The 17270-nt window shown below is 30.2% G+C and overlaps 2 protein-coding genes across 2 annotated transcripts; one reads left to right on the forward strand and one right to left on the reverse strand.

Annotated features, from left to right (window-relative positions):
- Positions 1-1137: 1137 nt before the first annotated feature.
- Positions 1138-4842, forward strand: LOC126655936 (protein WVD2-like 7). Its single transcript, XM_050350343.2, has 8 exons — positions 1138-1797; positions 2297-2887; positions 2967-3248; positions 3357-3418; positions 3507-3581; positions 3922-4024; positions 4111-4182; positions 4273-4842. The coding sequence occupies exons 1-8, from the start codon at positions 1729-1731 to the stop codon at positions 4489-4491; spliced, it is 1473 nt and encodes a 490-aa protein (XP_050206300.1). The 5' UTR covers positions 1138-1728; the 3' UTR covers positions 4492-4842.
- A 183-nt stretch (positions 4843-5025) lies between these two features.
- Positions 5026-9174, reverse strand: LOC126655934 (two-component response regulator ARR11). Its single transcript, XM_050350341.2, has 5 exons — positions 8784-9174; positions 7183-7335; positions 6649-7032; positions 6391-6467; positions 5026-6280 (listed from the first exon to the last, which is right to left on the reverse strand). The coding sequence occupies exons 1-5, from the start codon at positions 8911-8913 to the stop codon at positions 5285-5287; spliced, it is 1740 nt and encodes a 579-aa protein (XP_050206298.1). The 5' UTR covers positions 8914-9174; the 3' UTR covers positions 5026-5284.
- Between the last annotated feature and the right edge of the window lie 8096 nt (positions 9175-17270).

Consider the following 17270-nt stretch of genomic DNA (forward strand, 5'->3'; position numbering starts at 1 on the left):
TTGAATTTGATTAGTATTTATTCTACTTTCTAGCCTGTTTATTTTGAATTTGTTCAGTTCTATTAATTGATCACTTGCGTTATTATTATTGCCTACGAAGAAGAATAAATAGAAAAATGAATGAAATTGAAGATTTTGGATGGATAAAAAATTAAATGTATTTTTAACATTTAGTTTTAATAATGGGTAATTTATTATATTACGTATTATTTAGTTTATTTTAGAATTCATTGTTATAATCTCTATGGGTGTAGGTCATGTGAACTACTCTTTTTCTATAAAAAAATGTTTTGAAAAAATACTTTTCTCTTGTTGAACTGAAATATTTATTTATGAGAAGATTTATTTATGTAAAACATAAAAGTTAACGGAAAATATTATATGAAAAAATAATAATCCGAATTTTATTTTATTTTATTTTTTGATAATTAGGATGTGTTTGGGGGAGGAATCAAAACCACGATTTAACCGTTTGGTGTCTAACGCAATTGATAATTCGGATCTAAATTTATAAGACGTATTTTATAAAAATTCAATATATTTTTTTAAACAAATTTGATTGCATTAGTTGTTATTGATTATACTGACTCGAAACAGAGATTTCAGAAATGCAATTGAAATATTTAACTAGCCACTCGGGCTAGCATTACTTGCATCAAAATATAATATTAAGAGTCAAAAATTATTATTCTTGAGTTAAGGGGCTAATAAAAATACTCCCTCCGTCTAATTTAAGAAGGAACGTGGACTTTATGCACGTAGATTAAGAAAATAATAATTACTCTTGACTTTTCTTATTTTTCCCTATTAATTATTGTCTTGTAATTTGTAGAGTATTAGCTTTAATTATATAAAGAGAAAATGAGGGTATAAAAGAGAATTTCTTATAAAATGACATAAAATCATGAATTGGCCTTTTTAAATGGGATAAAAAAATTGCAATATGTCACTTATTAAACGGGACGGAGGGAGTATCTAACTTGTAACTTTAAGCTATGTTAAATGATTTTGTACATTACTATCTTCAATTAATTTACGTTTTAGGAAGGTCCACTAAATTAAGGCTTGACAAATGTGTATATATGTAAATGTAATACTAACATTAACAATTTGCAGGCAACATAGCCGTTGCTAAACCGCTATTACATGACAAATATTGTCTGCTTTTTTCTCTTTCAAATTCAAATTAATGGCGGACGAAAGCCATTCCATAAATGTAATTATTTTTAGCTAATTTAGAATTTAATAAAGTCTTCTTCTATTTTATTCCAATACAAATCAAGAACAAAAAAACTAGACGTTAGAGAACCTTTAACCCACATGGAACCCTAAAATTTCAAGATTTCAGATCCCATCATTTCAAATTTTTCAATCAATTTTTCTTCGTAAAAAAAAACCCCAAAGATCCATCTTTAATTGTACCCTTTTGAGCCTTTGAGTTTAAAGATTCAAAATTTGCAAGTTAAAGTAAGAGTGACTGAGTCAGTGAGTGAGTGAGTGACTGAGTGAGTGAGTGAGCGAGTTACAGTTACTGAAGAATCTTTGAATATAGAGAATTAGTAAAATTGAACAGAAGGGTTTACACAGAAGTAAGTGAATTGAAAAGGGTTTTTGTTTTTGGTGTAAAGAACAATAATTGTACCCTATTGAGCCTTTGAGTTTAAAGATTCAAAATTTGCAAGTTAAAGAGTGAGCGAGTGAGCGAGTTACAGCGAGTGAAGAGGATTAATGGAAGAACCAACTTGTCTTATGAGATCATTTTCTCACCCATCTAGTGCTTCTCGTGAACCCAAAGAGGTCAGTTTTTCACTAATTTCTTGCTTTATATATTGAATGGTCTGTTTGGTTACTCAGAAAATCTTGGAACATGTGTAGTTGAAATGGAGAAATTAAGGATTCTAAGCAAATTTTGTGAATGTTTTTCGATTTATCAAATGGCTGGTTTTCTAATCCTTATCAAATATGTAGCACATAAATGGAAGCTCAATTGCAAATTGCTGAAATGAAAAACAGCAAAGAAAACAAAAATTCGAGTTTTCAAAGTTTTCGAGTTTTCGATAACAGAAACAAAACTCCGAAACTGAGAGCCCGAGAAGTTTTCATGCAACATAGATCAACGACCTTTGTGTTTCTTTATAGTTTCCTTTAATTTCTTTAAGATTGTAGTGATAAGAAACAAAACTTGGGGATGTATGGATTATATTTATAGCATTGTTGAGCTTCTTTGATTATGTGTTTATATTGTTGTTGTCTGAATTTCATTAGCTAAGGTACCATGTAAACATGTTTAAAACAGGGTGATCATCCTCTTCGAGCTCTAACAGAATCGATATCGTTTGGGAGATTTATGTCGGAATCTTTAGCTTGGGAAAAGTGGTCAACTTTCTCTCACAATCGGTATTTAGAAGAAGTTGAGCAGTTTTCCAAGGCAGGTTCTGTTGCTCAGAAGAAAGCTTATTTTGAAGCTCATTATAAAAAGAGAGCTGCCATGAAAGCAGCAGCCGTGCTTGAGCAAGCAAATATTACGGTTAACGATGTCCCTCAAGTAGAAATCACCGCGAATAGTATTCTATGCGTAGAGACTCTAGAGAAAACTCTAAATGATTCCTGTATTGATTCAGTGCCATCGGAAACAACTAACTATCCTGTCATTGATGAACAACAAGAAAAGGTTATTCCTGAGCTAACTCGTTCTCTTGATGGAAACCTAGTTTATCCCGATAGTGAAGAGAACAATACACAACGCGCAACTGTAAGCACTGAAGAGGAAGTGCAAGAAAATGCCGAGGTGGAAAGACCTACTCAGGTTGAGAATTCAAGGGATCTTGATAATTCTGATGAGTATGACAAGATTGTGGCCTCAGCAGAAGAGAAAATGCCTCATAAGGTAGATTAGATTGTCTATCGCATGCCTTGTTCTTACATATTACATCATTCTGACTCTATTCTGTCACCATTTTGATCAGGAATCTGCTAAAAAGGAGAATGCATCTTTACCGAATAATAACAGACAGTTGAATCCGTCGTCAAAATTGTCAAGTCAGGTTAGATCTTCCAAACAGCTAAAAGTCGGAACAAATGCTAATGCCAATAGTAAGAAGTCCCTGGGAGACTTGATTGACAGAAAGAGATCAGCTTCTAGATCTGTTCACATGTCACTAAATTTGGACCGTCCCTCTGGAGAATCCGGTAAAAGTTCTGCAAGAGTGTCAAAAGAGAGTTCATCTATACCAAAAAATCCAACAAGGGTATTCTGTTCTGCAGTGCTATTTATTTCGCTGTTGCTGTCGTATAACGCACAAATTCAATTCTGAGTTATTTTCTAGCACATTCTAACTTCTATTTTTAAATTGTAGGCGTCTGTTTTTGGGATATCAAAGCTTCTTCCTTCAATCAATCGGCCATCAGAAGATACACGGTTCACTGCCTCCCCATCACTCTAAATTTGTATTAGTTGGCTTGTTGTAAATGTTTCTTTCACTGACATCCAATATTTACTGTGACAGAACTAGGTCATTGCTCAATAAGTCAGTCTCTGCAGGAACAACAGCGGGCGGGATATTGCAGGTCCTCTCTGGGGAGTAAGTAACTTCATTTCCTAACTTAACTCTCATGATGGCTCATATCAGTGGAAACATGAAATATTTTGTTAATTGATCAAACAACAAGCACATACTCATTTGTGAATAGATTATTGGCAACTATATACTATGCTTAAAAGATATCGTGTTGATGTCGCACTTTTCATTTACCTTACAAAGAGTTATAAAAAGTTATTTTGATTATTAGGCTATACATCTCATCTCAAGAGCTTTTGGTGCATGTGCATTCTCATTTCTATTTTGAGCTCGAAAAACTATCAAATGTTACATAGAAGGACAATATCTCGTATGATCTAATTATCAAAAACTAAATTGGCAGTCGCACAAGATCTTCAACTTCAAGTGAAAGCAAAATCCGATCTCCAAGTATATCTTCTCCATTTAGCTTCAGGAGTGAAGAAAGAGCTGCAAAACGTAGAGAGGCAAGATTGAAAACAATATTTCATTTCATTTACTCCCTCTGTGTATTCAATGGCTTTGAATAGTCTGTTTTTATTCATTTTGACAGTTCTTTCAGAAGCTTGAAGAGAAAAACAATGTAAAGGAAGCAGAGAAAAAACACATGCAAATCAAATCTAAGGTCGAATTCCATAACCTTTTTCATAATGTTCACGCATTAGCAAACATTACCTTTGTGTTCATTATAATTTACATCCATAATGTATTGTAGATTCCATTAACACGACCTCGGTCACCAAAACTTGGAAGAAAGCCCTCTTCCATAACAGCAATGGAAACGAGCGTTCCACTTCCTCGGAGGCCTCCCATCAATCCTGAAAGCTCCAAGCGCATTGTATCCAAAGGCAATCTAAGCTTAACTCGTTCGGTTACTTCACTACCAAAGAAGAAGAAAGCACATGAGAATGCCTCTCCGAATATCCAGCACTGACTGAACTCCGGTGGAGATGGTTTTTCTTGGAAGCATTCAGTTGGACATGGTGTCGAATTGATACAAAGTCCGTCATTGTGCAGATTCGCCTTTGTAAGTACACACTACGGAGAAGACAAATAAACATGAAACGGCAGTGGGATTCAAATTAGAGATGGGGGAGTTGGTGGTTTCTGTTGGAGGATTGCTTTCCACATCCAGCAAAATCCTTTAGTCCTTTAACCATATTATAGATAGCTACGAAGTCAATGTTTAGTAGTTATGGAGATATAGCAGAATGTATTAGGCATTTTTAAATGTCTGCTTGCAATTTTGAATCATTATTTGATGCCATCAGTATGTTCAGGATTACTTCTTTCCCAAGGCACATACTTATTCATTGATTCAAACTGAATTGGAATTTTGTTTTTATTTTTTAATCAAATTTAACTTCTTTTTTTAAAATCAAATTCAATTAAATTTCAAAATCGAATTGGAATTTTGTTTTTATTTCAGTATGATGTTGGATGGAACCAAACGAAATTTAACCTGGAGTAGCTAGAAGGCAATTTACTTACAAAATTTCCGGGAAATTATAAGAGTTGTAACACTAAAGAAGGTAACGGCATGTTAGAGAAGCCCGACGAAGCAAAACTTATTATGCTTAATATTTGTCATCACCCCTATTATACATGTTTCAGCATCTGAGGCCATGGCTGAAGACCAAAACAATGTCTCAATCCATAGAATTCAAAGACAATTCTATAGATTGGTCATCCAAAATAAATAGGAAATGATGAATTTCCATGAAACTTCATGCTATGAACAATCCTTGCTCCATTAGAGAATACTCCGCTGGGTCATACGGAGTAGTCTCGTAGTCGAACCTTAAGGCGTCATACAGGCTTAACGGAACATCAGCAATGAGCCCGGGTTCATAATTCTCCGGAAACTCGACGTTTTGGAGTCCAACATTAGTAGTGTAGCAGTCATTTTCAACCCAGCAGGGCTGAAAGCTGTCATCCATCGTTGGCAAAGGTGACATTCCCCAATTTAAACCTTTTTGTACTGATTCTGAGCTCGATATGCCCTTCGGAAATCCTTGATTCTTTATGCTTGATGTGCTAGTAGATATAGGCTCGAAAGCTTGACGACTTGGTGTATAAGCTTTTGTCTGAATATGGCTGGTGTCAATTTCCCTCCTTGCTCTACTTTCATGATTGGCATTCCTCCTGCACTCGTCGTACACCGGCTTAACTATGTCAGTTATAGAAGAACAAGAAATAATGGCTTGCGCTGGCTGTGGGTATTTAGCTTGAATGTGCAGCGGTGGACCAGGCAATGGTAGCTGCCTGAACCCGTCGTCTAAATGAAGAGGCTTCGGTTCTTGTTTTATCTGTGGAATCTCACACCAAGGGTACTGTGTTGGGAAGTTTGAATCAACTGCTGTAAAGTTTACTTCAGATCTCGGAGATGTAAAAGCGGGACGAAATTCCATTTGCAAGCTCCTACGCTTACAAGGATCTGGAACGTCAACAGTTATAGCTCTTCTGTTTTCTGCAGTATTCTTCGAAGCAATTCCTTTTCTCTCAATTTCACGGCTTCTAGGCTCTGAATTATGGACAAATAAGTTACCGGTGGAATATCCATAGCTATCATTTGAAATGTCATTTTTCTGCAAGTTGATCGAGTTCTGAGTACTAAAACTAAAGGCGGAATCTCCTAAAGGTGAGTCTGAATGCTTTATCCCACCAACAGAAGTTTTCGTGTCATTATCTTTCTGCAATCTACTCAAATAGAGACGATATTTCTGCATAAATGAGAACTTTTCAGATTAGAAAATGTCAAAATACCTCTGAGAATTTGAATATAAACAAAATGGAAGGCTGTGAATGTCTTTCAATTATTCCCAAGGAATACCTGCAAGTGGCTTGCAACATTTTCTCTCGTCAACCATGGCACGTTCATCAGGTCAAGTATTTTCTTCGGGCCAACTTCTGCAAAACAGATATAACATGTCATGGATTCATAGAAGCACAATAAAGACGGGATATTTCATTGAAAATCATGTAAGTGGCAAACATATGTCAACGTAGTTCATATACTATATGCAGATCCACAACCTTCATGAAAATATCAAGTACTTTGACTTTTGAAATCAGAAACATAAACACTTACTATCAAACCCAATCAGATTTACAGCTTTGACAAATTTCTGATGAAGATCTACAGACCAAACAACTCTGGCTTTTTTAGTGGATGAATTTTCACCCTCTTTGTCATCATGCTTGTTTTCGATGTCTTTTCTTTTCTTGACTGAAGTCAGATCGTCTCCATAAAATAAATGCCCATCTTCGGAGTGATCAAATCCGATTCTAGTCATTGGCATACTGTCCATTCCTTCAAGAATCTCAATGTCTCTCACCTCATGTATCTTCTTTCTGAGAACATGCTGCCATATATTTTTAAGCTCTTTCATTCTGATTGGCTTAAGAAGATAATCACATGCTCCATGCTCAACACCTTTCATTACTCGACTTGTTTCTCCGTCAACAGACATCACTGTGAAGTGAGTTAAATACATCGGTCAGAAGCATGCTTTTAATACATATGAGACACAAAACAAGAAAAAATTGGGATTAAAATGAAAGTTCACATGTCAGGCATGTTAACATCACTTATCAGGCATGCTAAATTAGGCGAAGAACTTACTTATTACTGGAAGATCCATCTCAAGTCCGACATGCTCAAGAAGCTTAAAACCGTCCATGTCAGGCATATTAACATCACTTATCACAATGTCGTATCCATTTTTCCTCTCGCGAAGGAGGTTCAACGCATCTCTTGCTAATCCGCAAGTAGTCACTGAAAAACAAAACCATTCCAGAAGGGAAATGTCAAAGGCAGAGCGCAACTAATGCACGTTAGAAGCAAAAGCTAAATCGACAGATAAAAGGCATCATGCAAAACGCAATCTTTTACCAGAACAAGTTACTACAAAACATGAAATTTACGAAAACCAACAGTAATAAATTGTCAGGGTATGGCTAATATGCTCCGCTGTTCGTTAGCAGTCTTACATGCATCAATATCAGTGTCAAATATCCAAGAGTTCTATCATAAATGAAGCTAACATTTAATATGCACTCAGTAAGTTCTTATAAATTAACATTCCTTGCAGCAATTGCATCACAATCATACTAAAACATCTCTCTTTTGCGTCATCGTCTTTCTAGGTCCATAATTGGAACTGCATGATGCCTCAAGAATGCGCAATCACTTGCGGAGCTTATTTTGCTATGAATTTCTAAACCTGACTTAGTGCCCTGCCAAAAAAACCTGTGCCAATCTTGAAACTGCTTCTGTAAAAGCAAATCCCAGTTTCAATCATCTTATGCGTTGATATAATTCACGAGTCAAAAGGAATCAAGTTACGCTGAGACTAAGTCCTCAAATTTCCAATACTTTTCTACTCGAGTCTGTTTGTTTCCTACAAGAGTACTTCAGCTGCTTTCAAATTAATGCATCATCAAACAAGTCCAAATTGGACCAGAAGGAAAAACAAGTCATTCAACTCACATTCGACAGATTCATCCAATTAAACTTCTTCTATAATCATCCTTCCGATTAAAATTTATTGGCTGCTGAAGAAACTTAAACTGAAGGGAAAATCTTCATAAAGTACTACAACACATAACACATTTACGCTGCTTACGCAAGAAGGTCCAGATCAGAATTTGTAAGATTCCGTCACGAAAACTAATCTCACATCTCAACCCTAGTAACATCCAAAAATCTTCAGCGAACAATACTCGATTACTCCATGTATTTATTTCGCGTTCCAACCATTCTATTCCGGGTAATAGAAAATACCTAATCTTTAGACTATAATAGTTTAATCATCAAAACTTCCACCTCATTAAACCTTCAAAATTGTCTATAGATTCATGTGAAGTAAATCAAACATATAACTTGATAGGAACAATCAAAATTACTCAAATAAACCAACAATTCACAAATTTTCCAACTTCTGCAACATTCCTTATAGCAAATCACTATTTGAACTTTCCAATGAATGAACATAATTTAACCAAAACAAACCCACAAATTAACTAAATAATCTACAAATACCAAAAAGAAAATTCCTGTCTTGCAGGTTCATATCACCTTCATCATGCATAAATATAATTTCAATGGCACAAAAAGCAACAAAAAAAACTCAAAACTTCAATGCATTTTTCAAGAAAACCACCCAAGAAACCAAAACTAAGTTCACAATCAACAGTTTTAAGCTCAAAGAATCAAAGAAAAACCTTCATAAGAGCATTTCTTGAGCATCTTTTCAAGAATTTTCAACCAAGTAGGATCATCATCAACCACAAGAACACGAAGACCAGCAGGAAAATTATCACTACGAGGTGAAGAAAAACCATTCTCAATCATGGCTGAAGGTTTTCCGAGACTAAAAAAAACAAGAATTTCAAGAACAGAGTGAGGCGAGTTAGAGTGCAGTAATCAAGAAACGATAAGGGTGTTAATTAAATGGGGTTTTAATTTGGTTTTAGTTTGGGAAGAAAATAAAAAAGTGCTGCGAATATTTTGGCGCCGGCTAAGCTCTAGGTACGGGAAAACAGGCTGAAGTGGTTACCCGGAATGTTTGAAAATGAACAGTTAAACCACTGCTTCAGTTTTCACAACAGTTTCAGTGTTCCTCTCTCTTATTATAAACATGTTTTTTTAGTGGAAATTAATACTCCCCCCGGTTGATAATATTTCTCGTATTTAACTTTGATACAACAATTAAAAAAGTAATTAATATGTCTTAATTTATAAATATTTTACTAAATTAACCCTACATTAAAACTTGTTTATATTTATAACTACCATTTTTATTTGTTTATTGTATTCTTTCAATAAACTAATGGGGGCAAATATGGAAAAATAGCAATTAATGCTCTCTTAATATTATAACATGACAAATATTATGAACCAAAACAATTTTTCAAATGTGACAAATATTATGTACCGGAGGGAGATAATACAACCATTGCATCATTTTATTCGTATACTATCAGAAAATTATACTTTAGGTAGCACGGAAATGGAACCTACACGCAACGGACACGGGAAAATGGAATTTTTTTAAAATAAAGGACACGAAACGTGGGAGAAACGTGTAAATAATAAAAATATAGAGATATATTTATAATATAAGAAATTATAAAATGTTATATATATTAAATTTTAATTATATATTTATGTCAATTAATAAAATAAATCAAATATAATTCAATCCAATAAAAATAAGAAGATAAGTTTTATTATAGATAAAGTAAACATTACAAGTTGTGGGTAATTGATTTAAGAAAATTATTTGTTGACAATTTTTTAGATTTTTTTATAACTACATATTTTTTTTATTTATGAAAACGGCCCGAAATGTTTTCTTATGAGTTTCCGCGAGTTTCTGAGAGATTCCGGTTTTCGAAACGTTTCTGAAACGGGACACGCAACTTCATCAAAATTTTCGTGCTTCTTAGTGAGAGACTCTAGCTATTTACCTTTTTTTATTCGTGTTTACCAATTTTTTTAAAATCTAAATAAATTAAATAATTTTATCTTTTATATTTCATTTTTTAATTAATTTACTTAGTCAGAAATAAGTAGACAAAAATTAAATAAGAGAAAAATATAAATTAATGGTTATGATCGCTAAAATTTATATGTACAAAATGCATTCTATTTACATGTCATATGATGGGGAATGGCCTAGTTAAATTAAAGGGTTAATTTTATTAAAAAGCATAACTCTAGCGTTTTTTTTTTTTTTGGATTCAAGTCTAACTTTAAAAACGTGTCAAATATTAGCCCAACCTTTTCATTTTTTTTATATCTTAGGCCAGCTCGTAATTCCGGTGATTCCAATCCTACGCGACACGCCGGATCTCCTACTCGTTGCAGCATGTCATAACCCAGACGGCGGCGTTTCATTGAAGACACAGCAATTATCAAAACGCTACCATTTTCTTTTCTCTTCAAAATTTTCTTTTTTCTGAAAACAACAAATTCCCCAAATCAAAATCGCTTCGTTCTAAAACCTAATTTCCCAATTTGTCTCTAAACCGATATTCTTAATTCTTCGAACTAAAAACCTTAATTTCTCTGTAATTTCGTGATTGTTCGATTTTTTTTCTCACATCATTTGATGACGGACCATGAATTTACAAGCAGTGCAAGCAGTGGAATTTACTCTAAAGCTATAAGTTCGGAATTCAATTCTTTTTCTTATAAGCATTGCAGCCATGATCTTGTTGCTTCTGTGTATACCTCATACACGAAAGGGAACCATGCTGGAAGAGTACATCATGACACATTTTTAAAATTAATCTTTCAGGTGTAGTTTTTTCAACCAGTTGAACCGAAAATTGATATCCTCATCACTTCGACCATAATATTGCCAAATTTGGTTTATATAATTTACAAGCAGGCTCACGACAATCTTTTATCCTTGTATTTTTTTCTTTTATTTTATCATGCATATTGTACACATCTCTTAAAAGCTTTAACAATTTTTTTAAATGGACCATCAAAATAGGAAAAATATTTGCATAAATATTATTTTATTTGATGATATATGGTTATTAAATTCTACAGTTTTATTTTTTTTAGCGATTTAATTTCATCTTTTAAAGTTTGTATCGCACATCCCAATCTTTCAAATATTTGGCATTTTATAATCTATAGTCATTTTTACCAAATATAAAAATATAAAATGGCGGTGTTTTGTATATAACGACACCAAAAAGAGACTATTGAATCCCAAAGAATTGAAAGGTTGGGATGTGTGGTGCAAAATTTTAAATGAGATTAAATTGCTAAAATAGTAAAGTATTGGGATTTATAATGTAAAAATTATCTCTCTCTCTCCCTCTCTCTCTCTCTATAAATATATATATTAACTGAAATTATTTTCTTGCAATTAAAAAATTTACGCTAAATATTTTATTTCTGCCACTTGGAAAATTAATGTAAATATTTATTTAAATCAAAATAAAAAAATAATTATAATTTTGAAATAAATTTTACTATATATTGTGGGATAGAAAGCATATTAGTAGTCTATAGTCCATACACAAACCTTCTTCCTCTATAAAATGTTGAGGGTGAAAAAGAAAAGAACACTAAATTAATTATAGTGGGAGAATGAAACCTTTTTGATTCTCAATAATTCCCCATAATTTAAACTATCTTTATGTACTTGAAAGCTAGATTAAGGTTCTTGATTAATTATATACATTATATATAATTAATTTAATATAATGCTTCCAATTATAAAAAGACTCAAAGTCTTCAAATTCTCTCCCTACTAGACAAGTGTTTGGACTCCCAAAATAAAAAAACTTCATCAATACAATTCCAATTACTAATTATCTTAGTCCTAAGTGGAAAATTAACTGATAATTTTTGTTGTCTATTCCTCATTGGGGTGTGGTTGATACTCTCTTTTATCCAATTGAAAGTTGGTTAATTAGGAGTTCAATTAAGAAGTGGCATTCTAATTAATTAATTAATCAATCTTAATCATCTCAATTTCATGTTTCTGCATCCTTTTTGTTTCATTTTTATTGATGGAATACACAAAACTTGCCATCAATCAAATCAAATGACATTCGCAGTCGTTCCAATATGCATTGCTTATGTGGTATTTTATTCGGCATTTTGATAAGTAGGGCGGAACTAGCTTTTATAAAATGAGAAGACGAAATTATATAAAATCTTTTTTGAGAAGACAAAATATATAAAAATAACAATATTTGAAAAATAAAAAATTGCAGGATATTTTTGTTAAAAATAAATAAATAAATCTGCGGTGGCGGATGCCCGTTCAGGCATATAGCCTGATTCCGCACCTATTGATAAGGGGAAACAATAAGTAGATGTCAGATTTTTGAGTCTTTAACAACTAATAAAATAAAAATATTTTTAAAGTTTGTTTTAAAGAATGTATGCCAATGACCTCCTAGCACAATTGGCGCTAGGGGTGGGCATGGACCGGTTAACCGGTCCATGAGGGCAATTTGTAAACCGGTCCATTGTAATACGGTTTTTAAAATTAAAAACTTAAACCTAAAATTTTAAACGGTTAACCGGTAAATCGGTTAACCATAAAAAACGGTTCGGTTTTTCGGTTTTACGGTTTTTAACCATATAACCATTAGAAAAATTAAAGACAAAAAAGATAAAATTTTAATTCTATTTGATTTTTTAGCAAACAAAAAAAAAACTATAGAAATTCAAATTATATTAAAAATATAAATCTAAACTATCTTATAAATAGTTAAGTCAATGCAAATATTTAAAACTATTATTATTTATAAATAATTTATGAGTAATATTAAAGCTAGGTTTGTATTTTTTGAATTGTTTGTGGTGTTGTTCACGTCCACTTTCTACTATTTATATACTTAAATATTCCTATTTCTGTTAAGTAAATATTTTAATAAGGAAAACAAATTTCTATTAAAATATTTTCATATATAAATTCTCCTAAAATATATAAATATTCTTAAATAAAATATATGTCAATATATTTTTATAATTAGATTTTATTGTGTATATTATAAAATCCATATTATTTTACAGATCATAAAATATATCTTATTAATTATTAAAAATATATGAATATATATATAAACCGGTTAACCGATTAACCACGGTTTTTAGAAATCCAAAACCTAAACCTAAACCATTAACCATGAAAACTAAAAATCAAAACCTAAACCTAAACCGTTGGACCGGTTAACCACATTTTCCGGTTCGGGTTTCCGGTTTCGGTTCGGTTAATCGGTTTGACCGGTTTTTTTGCCCACCCCTAATTGGCGCTAAGGAGTGAGACATAAGACCAAGAGGTATTGGGTGCTATCCTTCATGTGAACAAGAGGGAGCACACATTTGAAGAATTATTGAAGGTATTGGAGCAGCCAGTGGCGGATCCAGAAACTTTAGATGGTGGGGTCCATATATATGCTAAATATTAATATATTTATAATTAAATTTTATCAAAATAATATTTTTTATAATTGTTTTCGATGTATTTTTATAAAAATATTTAATACTTATATTGTTATTCATACTATTAAATTTATACTTTTTAACCAAAATAATATATAATGCTATCAATTGTATCGCAATTATAAATTTGTTTATGTCCCGAATCAGATAATTAAGAAATTGTTAAGTTATTTTTTATAATATCTTAACACAATTAAGTATTTAGATTAAATAATTAAAAAATATATGATTTTGAGATTTAATATTAATAAACAAAAAACAATATAGAAACAAATGTAATTTTTATATTTATATTTTATATCTTAATAGATATTAAGATTTTAAATAAATTTATACTTCAATTGTTTAGAATATTAATTCAAATTTAATAATTTATATTGTATATTTCTTTTAAAAATTAAGTTTTTTTTTGTTGTTTTATCTCAGTTTGCAAAAAACAAAAGTACTGAATTGTTTAATAGTCAAATTATGAATGATTTATTTAATAATTTATTACTTTATAATCTAATTTAACAAAACAATGTATGAAAAATTACTCCCAAAATAATTTTGATTAAAATTTGTAGATATAACGTATATTAAGGGTTTAATAACTATATATACACAGGTAAACTTTTTTCTTTCAAAAAAAAAAGGTGGGGTCCATGGACCCCACCATTAACAAGGTGCATCCATCTCTGGGAGCAGCGTCAGAAACGTCAACATGGTGTAAATAACGTGCATGGCGGATTTGCACATAATTATAAATAGTAGTATATGTATAGTTTATATTGTAATAGTATAGTAGTGTAGTATGTTTCTTTGTATATCTCTGTTAAAATAATAATAATGAGAATGTATGTTTTAATGGTTTTTCGTAGTTGATAGATGATAGTCATTGTTAATAATTGATAAGTGATACATAATATGTATTTGGTAAAATTTGATTAGTTGTTGATATGTTAAATGCTATATAAAAAAATTATTCTAGTTTTGATATTTAATATTTTTGATATTTAATAAATTATACTTAAAAAATTTATTTATTTATAAGAACAAAATATTTTAGAAAATTTTTTATATAAGAATTTTGATAAGATTTTTTGTTAATTTATGTAATAAATTATAACTACTATAATATACTAATTTTAATTTTATATAATATGCATATATTTTAATTAATTTATACATATTCTCAACAAAAATTAATTTATACCTTTTTAATATAATTATATTTAACATGTGTGTTTTTGTTTAAATCTTTAATAAAGTTAAAATAGCTATCTTATGTTGGGAAAAAACCTTTAAAATGAAGCTATTATTATCAATAGTTGTTTGAGGCTAAAAAAACTAATTAATGATTGTATAGCCTTACCAAGCACCTAAATGGAGGTTGCGAGTCTAAAAACCTTATATTTGACCACCAAAATAAGTTAACCAAATACTCACTAAGATTATAGACAAAATAGTATTATTTTACAATATATAAATCTAGTTAAAATATATTAAAATGAACTCTTAGCCTAATGGCCAAAGGCGAGGTCCAAAACCTCGAAAGGTTTTGAATGTAAACCCTGGTAGAAGCAAAGGTGGAATTATTTGGAAATTTATGAGAAAAAGGCTTGAATATGAAAAAATGGAATGCTATAAGTGTCAGCTGCGGCGTCGTTCAATCATAATGACAGGATTTATAAATGATATATAAATTGTAAACGAACACTAATATTTCTATATTTAAAATTGCGATGTAAATAGTTTTTACTTTGTGATAATCTATATTTTAAAAAAAATATATATAAATTATATTATAGCAGTTATAATTAATTAATTTTATATTTAAAAGAATTATTAAATTTTTCATATAAGATACAATCTAATTTATTTATATATACAATATATATTAAAAAATAATGATACTTTTTTATAGTCATTTGAAATATTAATGTAAACATCTAATCAGAAAGTGTATCAAATAGCCAGCTACCAATTATCAATTATCAACTATTAGCAACAGTTAATCAAACAGATCTTATTAATAAACTCAATTCACAAAATGGTAATTGTTTATATTTTTTTAAATATTTATTCCATAAAACATATTGGATATTTTTAACCGATTAATATTTTTTTATGTTGTAAAAGAGACAACTTATTATATTAAGTTAATTTATCCTTCCTAAAACTAATATAATATTTTATTTTTCATTATTAATTATATATATTAAATTTTGTCTTTTAATTGTAGATTAGTTACTTAATAAAATCATATTATGTTCATAATTATAATCACGTTTAATATATAATTTACTGATAAAACTGTATTATTTAAATCTAAAAGTTTCATTTTAAATTGCTTCTTTTATTGTACTAAAAAATCTATAAACAGGCGACAAGTAAGCTCATAATAAAAGGAATAATTCTAAAACAAAAGGCATAAAATCATGTTATCTCATCATTGGAGGAAAAATTAATGATAATCAATCTTTTCAAGTGCTTTCAATGTGAAAGAAATGAGAGATTAATTAGTTCATTAATCTAATTAGTGCTAATTAATCTATATCGTTCATAGAGGCCATGATAGACAAAAGAAAGATTTGAGGTCACCAAAGTGCCATTTGCTCCATTTCTTGTTGTGCTGATAAGGTGGCATCTTCTTAATTAAGCAAACATTATTTTAATCCCATTCTTATTATTATTAATATTTGTTTTCAGTAAAACAAAAATTATTGAACCAATAATTGACCACTCGAGAATCTACTTTTAAGTATAAAATGCTTCAGATGTAATAAAAAAATTAAATAATTAACGTTTTTATGCATATTAATAAAAATAATAATTTTATTAACTATAGCTTAATTTAAAGGATTTTATTTCAGTTATAGTAAAAAAAATTGAATTAAAATAGTAAAACATAATTGTACTCAGATGGAAGTTGTTGAATGAAAAATTGTTGAAGCAAATTTATTTAATTAAATTGAAAAAAAAAACAATCACTCAATATTTGGCATGTAAACAAAATTAAATTCAACTAATTTAACTTAGAATTAATTATAATTTAAATTAAAAACTTAGTTCAAATTGTAATTAATACAATTAATAAAATTATTTATAATTGATAAAGGAAGGCAAACATATTGAATATTTTGAATCATTAAACCTTTTTATATATATTATATTAACAAACTTTAGTACTTATTGGACTTAAATAGTGGATTCTTAACACTTTTTATCCTAAAATTCATTGGACTAATTGTAAAATGCAATTAATTTGCTAATTATTGAGTTCTAATTAGATGATGATTTGATATTAATGATTAAGTTGGGTATTTTTTTAATCCATCATAAAGTATGATAATTAATTTAAAGGGTATCCTTTTAGAGAGTGGGGTAGGAGAAAAAAGGGATTTAAAAAATAAAAACTCAATGGCTCGAAAAGGAAAATGCCCACTAAAACCAACTTTATGTCAAAGAGAATTATATATAATTTTTAATAAATGAAAGAGAGGATGAGCATGATTGATGACTAGCAAATTTTGAAAGGATGAACTCCATGCAACTTCACTTAAGTGGGTTTTGTCTTTTATTTATATTATTTTAATTATTTTTGTTTATATTTATATAAAAAGAATATATTTTAACTTAATTCTCTCCCCTTAATGCTTTTCCTATGATGCTTGATTATTGATATTTACCTGCCTACCTTTATGGATTTTATTTTTATTGTTAAATTTTTATTATTTGTTCTAAAT

Source organism: Mercurialis annua, linkage group LG7, assembly GCF_937616625.2.
Source record: "Mercurialis annua linkage group LG7, ddMerAnnu1.2, whole genome shotgun sequence".
Lineage (NCBI taxonomy): Eukaryota > Viridiplantae > Streptophyta > Magnoliopsida > Malpighiales > Euphorbiaceae > Mercurialis > Mercurialis annua.